This window comes from Rhineura floridana, chromosome 6 (genome assembly GCF_030035675.1).
Source record: "Rhineura floridana isolate rRhiFlo1 chromosome 6, rRhiFlo1.hap2, whole genome shotgun sequence".
Lineage (NCBI taxonomy): Eukaryota > Metazoa > Chordata > Lepidosauria > Squamata > Rhineuridae > Rhineura > Rhineura floridana.
The window spans coordinates 77,432,413-77,445,557 of record NC_084485.1 but is presented as its reverse complement, the minus strand read 5'-3'; the positions used below and the strand labels follow the sequence as shown (position 1 = coordinate 77,445,557).

General features: G+C 44.0%; 1 protein-coding gene across 2 annotated transcripts in view; it reads right to left on the bottom strand.

Moving 5' to 3' along the window:
- The window catches only part of CPNE5 (copine 5), a 200,033-nt gene extending 192,005 nt beyond the window's left edge, over positions 1-8,028 (bottom strand). For both annotated transcript variants that reach the window (XM_061632533.1, XM_061632534.1), the window contains exon 1: positions 7,433-8,028. In XM_061632533.1, coding sequence (XP_061488517.1) covers positions 7,433-7,542 — 110 coding nt within the window. In that variant the 5' untranslated portion in view covers positions 7,543-8,028. The remainder of the gene's footprint in view (positions 1-7,432) is intronic.
- Between the last annotated feature and the right edge of the window lie 5,117 nt (positions 8,029-13,145).

Here is a 13,145-nt window from a genome sequence, read left to right as displayed (position 1 = left end):
TTGACAAGACTCAAAGAGAGTAGCCTTGCAGGCAGGAAAGCGAAATTGACTAAAGGTGGTGAGTGTCTGTAATCCAAGAGGAAAGCCTCCATTTCTCTTCTCCCCCCTCTCCCTCAACTCTGGATGCCTGGAAGCAAAGACCAATACGTTCAAGAAGGGTGTTTGATGCGGGGGGGGGGGGTGAGGGGTAGGAGGTGGAGGTTAGGCAAAGATAAATATTTTCTCCCTTGAAAAAGTTTACAAACAACCACAATTGCAGATCTCACCCTGAGTGGCTGCCCAGTTTGCAGGCTGGCTAAAAATTAACCGCTGTTGCTGCTTCTGCACAAATGCACTTTTTTGCATCTGCGCAGTAGAAGTTGCAGGGGGGGTCCCAACACCACACCATTGCTCTGATAGGTTCCTTTTTCCTGGGCTTTCCCCGGACATTCGCGCACATGCACAACAGTGGAAACACGTGATTGGCTGAGAATGAGGGAAGGGATATGGGGAACCGCCCAAGAACTGCCCATCAAACGCCCACAGCTATAAAGCCCACGGTATTGCATCCGAGTGCCTGAAGGTACAGCAGATGATTCCTGGTTTAAAAAAGCAAATCGCATGATTTGCGGTATTGCAGGAGCGGATTTAACCGCGCAAAAATGCACAAAAGCACGCGGTATCATATGGATGACCGAAAAATAATGAAAACACAAAGTGATCATGTCACACATTTTACAGTCATCTGGATGAGCCTTAAGTCAGAGGCTACAGTGTCACTGGCTAAGGAACCAGAGCAGATTCCTGGCTCTGAGTCTGATGCTGGTGATCACAGGATCACTGAAGTCAAAGCTGGCAGGAAGGAGCCCAGTGAATCAGATAACATGGCACCAGGGTTTGTAGAACCAGAGTCAGGACCTTCCTTCCTTGGGTCCTGAGTGTCTCCTATAGTAACTTGCCAGTCCAACAGTAAAAGGATTGCACCAAGAGGGAGACCATGGAATGCAGAGGAAGTGCCCATCTTCAGGCCAAGCAAGTTGCTCACTAGGAGTTCTTCACAGTGCTGTGACAATTGCGCTGCCTTGCTGTGTTGTCCTCTGGGCTCCTCCACAGGACCACAACAGGACAGAATGCACCTAGAAGCCTCCTTGTAACTGGAAACCCATTATGGGGAGGCTTTCAAGCATGTTCAGTTGAACACGCTTACAAGTTCCCTTCAGACCTTTGTGTTAAACATGCAAAGGTCAGGAATGGAGGGGGTGGGGCTGGCTCATACAGGATGCTACACACTGTTTACCCCTGTGAGTTCAGGCTGAACACTGGAAGAGGGCTCTTGGGGTAGTGACTTCCGTAGATTTAGGGCTAGGGAGGATTTCCAACAGAGCCTCTGGAGAGCAGATGCAAGTCACAAGAAGCTAATACTGGTGTAAAGAGGTCAACAGGCTAACTTAGAATAAGGCCGCTCCACGTGGATCAGACTTCACAAATATATTGTGGAAGAGATGGTCAATCTTTCAACATTAGGGTTCCAATTAATGGTTGTGCAGAAGAGGGAATGTCAGCAGGTGCTGCTCATTACATCAGATTGCTGCAGGGGTTGTTATGTTTGGTGCAGGACCCCTCCGACACTCTCCTCTTCTGCACAACCATTAAAGATGTGGAATCCTTAATGCTGAAAGGATATTGATCCATATAATCTGGCTTTCTTGAGCTACGAAACACTGAGGTTCCCTGTGTTAAATGCACAGTCCAGACTATTAACTATTTCCTGGCGTTTTACCCTGCATGTCTCTCACTTAGAGGGCTTTCCGTATCAATAACCCTCACGAATAGAAACTTCCATCTTGTGTTCTCAGTGCTGCATGAGCCTCCTTATGACTGCTATTTCACATATTCAAAACACATGCAAGTTAATTGCACTCACAGAATTTACTGTCATGTCTATGTTGGCCCTGATGTACCCAGAAACAGATACAAAAACTCTTGTTAAGTTAAAAAGAGCCATGAAATCTAGCCATCTCCCTCCTCCTGGGTTTTTGTGTGGCTGGTGGTGACAGAGCCAGCTCTTAACTAGACAGCAGCCCACTGAGAGAAATCCTCCTTCATAGTGGGCTGCAGTTAGGGTTCCAGGTACCTAAAGCCAGCACTCTAAGTGCTAGAACTCTAAGCTGCAGCTCAAGAGGAGGCCAGGCTGCTGGAGCTCGTGGCGGAAGGGATTCTTCCCTTTGGGAGCTGCATGTTCATCCTCCCCCCATGCCTGGACGTTTTACAGCTTTCTAAAAACATCTGGGCCTGAACACCGCCAGCAAAAAAGATAATGCGATAAAGGGACTTCCGTTCCTCTTGTAGGGCTGTTCAGGTGGCCTTGTACTAATTCTATTCTTCCAGATGTTGAGTGTGCAACCAGAATCTCATAAAAGAAGAGTGAAAGAAAATGGTATGGGGTTTGCTTCAGTGTCTAGCATCATGTAAATGCTGTTAATTTGCCAAAAGATTGCTCTAATCCTCGTTGCTGTAGCCTTAATTCACACTGTGAAATTGAACCCAAATGCATGTAGCAAAATACCAGTTTGTGTATTCACAATTCTATTGTGAGAATAGGTAAGCGCTTAAAGATGTTTTTAACATAATGTTGCACTGATATAACAATTCTTTGGAGTGGGTGGTACGAGTGGAAGTTCACAACTTGCTGTGGGCAGAAACTTAGACCAATCGCTTCAGGACTACTGGTGAAGTCAACACGCCACAAAGAGAATAAAGAGCATTTGCCAATGGCAAATTCCTTGCTTTAAAAGGAACTGATGGAACCGTAAAGCGGTATGTGGCAATATTGTAGATGGATTTTGGTTTTAAGCAGAAGGGAAAGATCCATTTTCTGTAAACCTCAGAAGATGGTTTGTGTATACACACACATATATAAAGGTAGCCATGATGGCCCATAAGAAATAAAATACAAAATACATATTAGGGCAAAAACAAAATGTCACAAAACAGCATGCAGACTTTTGAGTTCCCCAGAACTCATCATCAGGTTGCAAGAGAAAGGAGAGAGAAAAAGTCTGTTGTTCAAGCCATCCTTATATGCATCTGGTAAGAGTCTTACGATGGAGTGTGAGAGGAGGTGGCAAACATTCAAATGAGGCCCTTTTAGGTGCTTTGGATGTTTCAGATTGCACTCTTGGGAAGGAGAAAACACGCATGCATGTAACTCAGATGCACACTTGCATGGATCCTATCTCTGACTGACACTGACATTCAATTTTTATTCTACATTGGCAGCAGGTGGGGTGTGGGAACACGAGAGATGCTGCATGTATGTACCCACATGTCTGTTTCCAACTTGAAGAGTAAGCAGGTGCCTGGAATGAACCCCACAGGTAGCTCTGCTACTCAAATCCACACTGAAAAGCTCTTCACTCTCTTGTCATTGAAAAAAGTTATTCTTATGAATCAAGTTGTTCCCCTAGCTCGAGTATGTCACAACCCCTACTTTTCATTCCATTCAGAAACTGATGGGTTTTCATCCAGCCCATTTCAAAACCAACACAACTTATTCACTGGAATGAATTCACACTCTCCAAAGGCTGGTCTGCAAACTGAGTTACCTGCAAGCCCTCTGATGAATGGAAGGAGGTAGGTGTAAATGGTAACATATCAGTAAAACTTCCCAGCAAGGCAGTTGCTAATATTTAATCACATCTTGGCACTTTTCAGACACAGGCATTAAACAATATGAAAGGTTTTTAGGTCTATTATTTTCCTGGAAGCTGGCACTTCACCAAATAGAAGCAAATTTTCTGCACTGTCTATCCATGGGTCTTTCCACAAATGAATTATAGACATTTCCAAATTAATAACTACAATCAGGTATACTTTTCATTTGTTCTTGCAATTTAATCAACCAAAAACAATTGTACTAGCTAACATACACACAGATAACTGTGTTTAATTAAAAAAGGAGAGAGAGAGAGAGAGAGAGAGAGAGAGAGAGAGAGAGAGAGAGAGAGAGAGGCTTCTTTGCCTGGCCATTTGGAAGTAGTTCCTATTCACCACAAGTAACCAGGTGAGACAGCCTTTCCCAACCTTTGGGTCCCCAGATATTGCTGGACTACAGTTCCCATAATTCTTGAGCATCAGCCATGCTGGCTGGGGCTGATGGGAGTTGTAGTCCAGCAACATCTGTGGCCCCAAGGTTGGGAAAGGCTGAAGTTCCAAGTTTTTAATGTCACCTTTAATAAAGCAAACAGCTGGTATAGCACAGCGGGGAGGAGAACCTGGCTGGGAGTCCAGAGTCTGTGAGTTCAAATCCCAGCTCGTGTCTCCTAGGTGTCAAGGGCCAGCTAAAGATCACCCCCACAGTGAGGGGCTCAGGGATTACGTGCCCTGCCACCTGTGCAGCCGTGGGCAAGCTGCATAGTCCCAAGGAGCCCAGTTGCCCCCCAGCTGGCAGTTGCAGACAAGAAAAGGGCTGGCTTGTGCAGCTGTGGCAGGCTGAGCAGGCCCTAGCCAGCTGGGGAGGACTAGCCTCAGAGGGAGGCAATGGTAAACCCCCTCTCAATACTGCTTACCATGAAAACCCTAATCATAGGGTAGCCATAAGTCCAGATCAATTTGCAGTCCATTTTAATAAAGCAATCTCATCACAAATGATGTTCTAAACAAGACTGGTATAGGTATAAATGAAGCATCTAGAGCCAGAAACACCTCAAGAGGCTACCCCTTAATTCTGTGGTCAGATACTCTTTCTGCTGTGATGCAATGCCAGCAAGAATCACAGAGGGAAGAGTTGCACTCTCTGGTTCCAACTGAACATGTTTAATGTTAAAAGGGCCTTGCTGTCCTATGTAAAAGAATGTTCTCCATCAGAAAGTGGGTCAAGGATGGGTGAAGGAATGCCACATGCCAAGTTCTACCTTGATTCACTACTGAATCCATTCCACTTGGCTTGAATTGTACTGTTAAAAAGCATGACTGTGCATGATTCAGTTTGATGCTTACTTCCTAAACCCTGAAAATTAGACAGAGTTAGCTAACACATAGAAACCTGTATCTTCAGACTGAATGGAAGAGCGAAGATGTCACACTGCCCAAAGGATCTCATGGTATGAAGATAAAGCTTTACGTTTTGGCAAATTATCAAGGCACTGATGGAAGCTGTAGCCCAGCAACATCTGGAGGGCCGCAGGTTCCCCATCCCTGCTTTATGGCATAACCTGAGGTACATCAGCAGAACACATCCTTGTATCTGTTAATTAAACTGGAATAATGTCTCCTTCCAATTCACTCCAATCCTAGTTGCTCACCCCCCCTTCTCCCTGCTGAACTACACTGATTGTGAGTACAGGAGGGCTGTTCAATCATAACAATCTCAAATTAATTCCAAAATCGACAGTTCAGCAATGCAAGCAAAAGGTCTTAAAATAGTGAGCAAGCTTTTTGAGTTCTCCAGAACTTTTCATCAGGTTGCATGTAAACCAAGCAACCTCATGAAGGGTAGAGAATTCAAAAGCTTTCTTACTATTTTGTGACATTTTGGCGGGTCCTAATAAAGGTACTGTCCACCTGTGGACTTTGGAAATTTTTCTTATGGAAGAACTCTGCTTCCTATGCTTTTTCAGTCTCACCTCAAGTAATGTTGCATATGCATCCTATCTGTGTGAAGAGCCATATGAAACTAGATTAGTGATCTGCAGAGTATGAAAACTAAGGCTGTTAGCTCTTTTGAATTAGTTAATGTGAAGTATAATTGTGTGGGCCTGTGCCTGTCTCATTACAGTTACTGTCTAATGGGATGCAAAATCACTTACCCTTAATCAATTATTCAATAATACATATTCACCACTCTTTTATACATGTCAGGATGGTTAAAAATGTTAAAAGGATGGATCTACAGCAGAGCTGAAATATAACTGCTGAAATATAACTGCCATCATCCCTCACCATTGGACATTTTGGCTGGGGTTGACAGGAGCTGGTATCCAACATCCAAATACCACAGGGTTAGCCACACCGATCTACAGCTTGAGAAAAGTCAACTATATAAAAGTAGTTCCATATTAGAAATCTGTGTGGAACAATTTCCTGCAGCCCTTGATCAACATGAGCTTGCCAACAACAACAAAAATTAGGTGTGAAATCTTAAAGGCATCTAAATGTATATAGCAGTAAGATTTCTGTACTGTAAAACCAACTCATGTGTTAATACGTTTGTTGCATTTGTGAAACTTGATAACAGAAGAATTTATTCCTCACTAAATAAATGTTTATTGCATTATTATTTGTGAATAAGAGAAATGTTCTCCCATGGTTTGTACATATAACATAGGTAAGATATTTCCTTAAATTACTTCATTGCAGTTGCAACACTTTGCAATCTTCAGCTACATATGAATTTTCCTTATATTAAATCAAACTCCTGGTCCATTTAGTCCAGAACTGTCCACTCCAGGGATGGGGAATTTGTGGTCCTCCAAATGTTGCTCAGCTCTCATCATCCCTCACCTTTGGCCATGACGGCGGGAGCTGATGGGAGTCGGAGTCCCAACAACATCTGGAGGGCCACAGGGTCCCCACCCCTAGTCTTCTCCAGCTGGAAACTGCTCTCCAGGTCTTTCCTGACCTCACCACCAGAAATGCCAGGGACAGAACCCAGGACCTTCTGCATGAAGAGCATAGGTTCTGCCACAGAGCTATGGGTCAGTCGGTTCTAAAGGTACAGCCTCACACAGGATTCAAGCTAGTGATCACAGGTCTAGAGAGCAGAGAGGAAAAGCCCAAGTGCCTCTGAGGAGGCTAGCACAGCTCCTTCTGGGAGGGAGGGATATAAATGTAATAAAACAAACACAGCACGGTTCGTCAGACTCTGGCTTCTATTATGAAGAGTCCTGAGCTATGTCTACTTCTGAGCTATGAAGTATCACCTACAAAAATTGATACAATGATTCCTGACGCTTCATTTTCTCCTTTGCCAACATTTATGCAAAAGTGAGGTCTGGGATGAGCTGGCACACAATTCGACCTGGACGAAGGGCTGTTTACTCAAGGTAATGTAGAATAGTTATTACCCCATAACCCTCTTCATCTGCCACACCATCTTGTCGGGCAAGGCAGCTAATCTGTGAATTATCCCTGTTCCTTGCGTCTTCTTTGGTTGTGTTTTTTCCCTCCCTACATTTTGCCAAGTTCCCAGTCGCTTTCCAGTCAACATCCAATAATCCCATCCAAATTATGGGGAACGCCAGAAACTTTGAGCGAGCAAGCGGCAAACTGCAAACCTCCTGCCTCCAACCAACAACCCCCCCGCTTTGCATGCCTCGCCGAAAATGTTTGCGGTCGCCGAAGGCTGCCCGATGAGAAACTTGCTACTCTCCTACGTGACCCTGCGCGTGCCCCCAACGCCAGCACCCTCAAGAGCGCCCCACCTTGCAGAGGAGCCCGCGCGGCCTCCCTTTACCTGCAGGAGACGGTGATCTCCACTTTGGTGGCGGGGATGCTGCCGGCGAGAGGGTCGAAGTCCCGCACCGACGCCATGTCCTCGAGTTTGTCCATAACGTCCTCCTCCATGGAGCCGCGGGAGAGCAGCGGCTCTCGGATCTCAACAAGTCTTCTGATCGAGGGGCGGCGGGAGGGGCGGCGGAGCCCGATCCGCCCAAGCGCCTCTCGGGCAGCCCAGCCGGCCCAGCAGGCGCGCCCTCCTTGCTTTGCCTTGGAAGTCAGACGTGGGTCCTCGCTTAAGCCCCGCTGACCACGCAGCAGGGCTGGTTGGGAGCGGCGGCGGCGGCGTGGAGAGACAACCCCGGGGTTCAGCTCGCTCGGTCTCTTCCCACGACACACACACACACGCCCTCCCCGGCGAGCCGTATCTTTCTTTCCTCGAGTCCGCCGAGTGGGATTTCCCGTAAGCTCCACCCCCTCGCAAAACAAAATCACGGCGGAGTATTAGCAGCCCACTCCGGCCCAGCCGTACTTCTGCGGGAGACCACGTCCCCCGGTTTGCTGTCCCCGGAGCGGGAGAGGGCTTCAAGGCGCGGGGGCTTTCGAGTTTGGCTTCTGCTTCTTGCAGCGGCGTTCTTTGTCTCTCGGGAGCTGCCTGGGTCGTGAGTGCGCGTGGTGCTGTACGTGCTAGCATGTGAAAAAAGTATGAGCTAGGTAAGGGATGGTCAGGGATGGGGGTGGGAGGAGGTTGGTGGATCCCCCCTTCCCAAAATCAGGGAGTCTGCGCTCTTGCACGAGCATAGGAAGCTGCCCTAACTTCTGCTGGGTCAGACTATTGGTCCATCTAGTATTGTCAACACTGACTGGCAGCACCTCCCGGGGTTTCTTGGAGATGCCCTGGACTAAACGTGAGACCTTCTTCTGCATGCAAAGCAGATGCTGCACTGCTGAGCTAAGGGCCTTCCTCTCAGGGAAGTGTTGTGCCACCACCACCACTGCCAAAAAACAAAAACAAAAAAGCCATTACTTGTGAGACACACAACCATGACAAAGATGGCCAACTCACAGACAGCTAAGATATATCATAATTGCAGGTCATTACAAAAAAACTTTTTTTTGAAGGGTTGTAGGGGGATTCTGTGGTCCTCTGGGTATTGCTGGGCTGCATCTCCCATCATGCCTGCCAAGGTGGCTGGAGCTGATGGGAGTTGAAGTCCAATAACATCTGGAAGGCCACATGCTCCCCCCCCCCGGGTATACCTAGTTGCTATTTAACATCCTCTATACTGGACTTCTAGCTGGAATCTAGATACTTGCTTCCAACAAGTGCAACTCTTGTATTTTGGTGCAGGAAATATTTCTGAGTGAGTATCACAGGCATCTTAGTGCAGCACAAGCCACATAAATACATAATCCATACTACTTCAAAAGCATCCAGTCACCTTTTTTTAAGGCTAACTCTGTTCCTTCCTTTTTTTTTCTCATGGGAAGACATTATTGCAAATGGCCATCAGTACCAGCAGAAGTTTCCAGGAATTTCCAATAATATTCATGCTCTGTATGAACAATGTACAGTGCTTGAAAAAAGATGGTTGGAGGATTTAGGCATGGGGGTAGGGAACCTTTTTCAGTCTGAGGGCCACATTCCCTTGCGAGCAATCTTCCAGGGGCCACAAACCAGTTGTGGGTGCTGCCAGATGCAACAGTGGGCAGAGCAATAGATGCAATTCTTAAGGTCAAGAGTCTTCAAGTCAGCAGTTTCTACATGTAAACATCTCCTCTCTCCATCCTCCTTCCAGGCAAGCACAGGGCATCGCCAAGAGCACGTTCCAGCCAGGCAAAAATCATTCAAGGAGGGTGCAAGCTGTGGAAGCGAGCGTGGCCTGGGAAGAGCGCCAAAGGCCAAACTGAGAGACCTGGAAGGCCACATTTGGCCCCTGAGCATATCCCACCTCTCTGACTCCACTTTCTCCATTCAATTATAATGCAGTGCAATGTTCTTTGTGCCCTGTTCTCATTACCCTAATGCTAGCAGGCAGTGCCCAGGCAATAGGCTGTGAAAAAACAAGGATAAACTCTGTGAATAATGCAAGTAATTTTGCCTCTCCCCCACTTGCACCCACACAGAAAAGCCCCAGAGCAAATATTTGCACTAAATAATTGAATACAATTCTGTATAGGAGAGGTTTTGGAAAGAACTGGAGAGTACAAGAGAGCGCTTTCAAAATATTGTAACCAACTAATCACTTGTGATTTTAAAGGATAATTTGTGATGTTTTGTGTGTTTTGTTTTGTTGTACACACTGCTGTCGCACTTTTAATATTGCTGGATAAAACATTGCATGCTCAAGCCAGAAATGAAAATCTGTCATGTTTATGTGTTTCAGATATAATCCACAAAGTTTAATTTCCAGCTGTCATGATTTTGGTTGTAATCCTATGCTTGCTTACCTGGGAGTAAAGCCACTAACGCAATGAGACTTCTTTCTGAATAGGTATGTATAGTATTATGCTGCACCTTTAAAATGTTAGTTAAGAATTATTCTTATGGTGAAATTCCGCAGTCCGCAAAGATCTTCCTCTCAGGTAATTCTATATTAGCTTGACATGCATCAGTAAAGATAAATGCAAGCTAAATATTTGATTATCCAAGCTGAACAATATGGTGGTGTTTTTTTTACCAAATTAAGGATGAGAAATATATAATTTGACAACTTTCCTTTAATTTTGGATTTTGATGAAGTAAATAAGCATACTTATGAGTTGTACCGGCAGCTTTAACATACTATATTGCCTCAAGTGTGTCTGAGTAGAGAGTACACTTAACACGCACACATATGGAAAGTTGTTATGAAGTTATACATTTGCTGTGTGGTTTCTTAGAACAAGTAAACCCACCCGCACCCCAAAAGGGCAGAAGAATAAGTGAGTTGTTAATTGTCTTATGATGAAGCATTTTGGAGCATGAAAGGAAAAAACCAGGTGATACTTTTATTAGAACCAACAAATATATCACAAATGCACAAGCTTTTGAGTTCTCCAGAATTCTTCTTTAGCCTGGATGTCACACAAAATTGTGAGGAGGGGAAAGAGGGCGACAAAAAGCTGGACATGATGTTGGAACCCCCAAGTCTGTCCTTTTATAACAGCCTTAAAGATGAAGTACAGGAGGCATTAGGCAGACTTGATTAGATTTGTTTCTGCTGCGTGCAAAACAGAACTTAGGTTTCGCTGAGGGTTGTTTTTTAAACAACAATGGCTCCTCCCACATATGTTGAAAATATAAAATCTAGCAGTTACCAAAATCTGTCTCCAACAGTTTTAACAGAGTATAATACAGTCACCCCTCTGGAAATACTAATAATATTAATACTATGATTTTATTATTAATAATATTTATGGTACTATCAAGGTGCATGGTGCTTTACAGAGTACAAGAGAACAGGCCCCTGCTCAAGGTGATTACAATCTAATATAACATAGTTTACATTTTGGGAGGAGGGGGAAGTTCTTAACTTTTTCGCTCTCATATTCACACACACACACATTCACACTTTCATCTTTACATTTGAGCAGTCCAACTAAGTTAATCTGAATAAAGTGGTTGCAGCATGGATTGCTGATGGGCCATCTGTAACAGAGCCCAAAGCCATCCCCTTGCCACAGAGCATAATGGCTGGCCATGCTCCCTTGACATCATTTTCTAGGCACATTATGAGAAGTGACTCTCTCCAGTGGATAAGCTTTTGTAGCCATGATAACATGGGATCCCATTTGAACTAGAAATTAAGGTATCTTCTTATGTGCCTCTAGGTGGACATTTTATTCATCTTTCAGGAGTCGTCCAAGATTGTGTGTGTGTGTGTGTGTGTGATGTACTTTCAAATCGATTATGACTTATGGCGACCCTATGAATCAGCAATGTACCAGGATCATCTGTTGTAAACCACCCGTTCAGATCTTGTAAGTTCAAGTCTGTGGCTTCCTTTATGGAATCAATCCATCTCTTGTTTGGTCTTCCTCTTTTTCTATTCCCTTCTGTTTTTCCCAGCATTATTGTCTTTTCTAGTGAATCATGTCTTCTCATTACGTGTTCAAAGTAGGATAACCTCAGTTTCATCATTTTAGCTTCTAGTGGTAGTTCTGATTTAATTTGTACTGACACCCAATTATTGGTCTTTTTTGCGGTCCATGGTATCCGCAAAGCTCTTCGCCAACACCACATTTCAAATGATTTGTTTCTTCTCTTATCCACTTTTTTCACTGTCCAACTTTCACATCCATACATAGAGATCAGGAATACTGTGGTCTGAATGATCCTGACTTTGGTGTTCAGTGATACATCTTTCCATTTGAGGATCTTTTCTAGTTCTCTCATAGCTGCCCTCCCCAGTCCTAGCCTTCTTCTGATTTCTTGATTATTGTCTCCATTTTGGTTAATGACTGCACCAAGGTATCCTTGACAAGTTCAATATCCTCATGATCAGCTTTGAAGCTACATAAGTCTTCTGTTGTCATTACTTTAGTCTTCTTGACAGTCTTCAAGCTGTAGTCCTGCTTTTGTACTTTCCTCTTTAATTTTTATCAGCATTCATTTCAGATCATTACTGGGTTCTGCTAGTAGTATGGTATCGTCTGCATATCTTAAATTATTGATATTTCTTCCTCCAATTTTCACACCTCCATCTTGGTCCGATCCTGCTTTCCGTATGATATGTTCTGCGTATAGATTAAATAAATAGGGTGATGAAATACACCCCTGTCTCACACCCTTTCTGATTGGGAACCTATCGGTTTCTCTATATTCTGTCCTTACAGTAGCCTCTGGTCCAGAGTATAGGTTGCGCATCAGAACAATCAGATGCTGTGGCACCCTCATTTCTTTTAAAGCATTCCATAGTTTTTCATGATCTATACAATCAAAGGCTTGGCTGTAATCTATAAAGCACAGGGTGATTTCCTTCTGAAATTCCTTGGTCCATTCCATTATCCAACATGTGTTTGCAATATGATCTTTGGTGTCTCTTCCCTTTCTAAATCCAGCTTGGACATCTGGCATTTCTCACTCCATATATGGTAAGAGCCTTTTGCTGTAGAATCTTGAGTATTACTTTACTTGCATAGGATATTAAGGCAATAGTTCGATAATTACTGCACTCCCTGGGGTCCCCTTTCTTTAGAATTGGGATGTATATTGAATGCTTCCAGTCTGTGGCCATTGTTTTCTTTTCCATATTTGTTGACAAATTTTTCTCAAAATTTGGACAGATTCAGTCTCAGTAACTTGAAGCAGCTTACTTGGTATGCCATCTATTCCTGGTGATTTGCTTTCAAGTACTTTTACCTCACATTCTAAAATTTCTAGTTCTTCATCATATGGTTCCTCCGTGAATGAATCTGTCATCCTTGCATCTCTTTTATATAATTCTTCAGTGTATTGCTTCCATCTTCCTTTTATTTTATCTCTGTCAGTCAGTGTGTTCCCCTGTTGATTATTCAATATCCTTACTCTTGGTTTGAATTTCCCTTTGATTTTTCTAATCTTTTGGAATAGGGCTCTTGTTCTACCTTTTTATTATTCTCTTCTATTTCTGTACAATAGTTGTTGCAGTAGTTCCCTTTGTCCCTATGTACTAGTCACTGTATTTAGGGTTCTAACCATGTTTCTATCTCCTTTTGCTTTTGCTTTCCTTCTATTTTTAACCATTTTAAGAGTTCCATTGAGGTCTTTC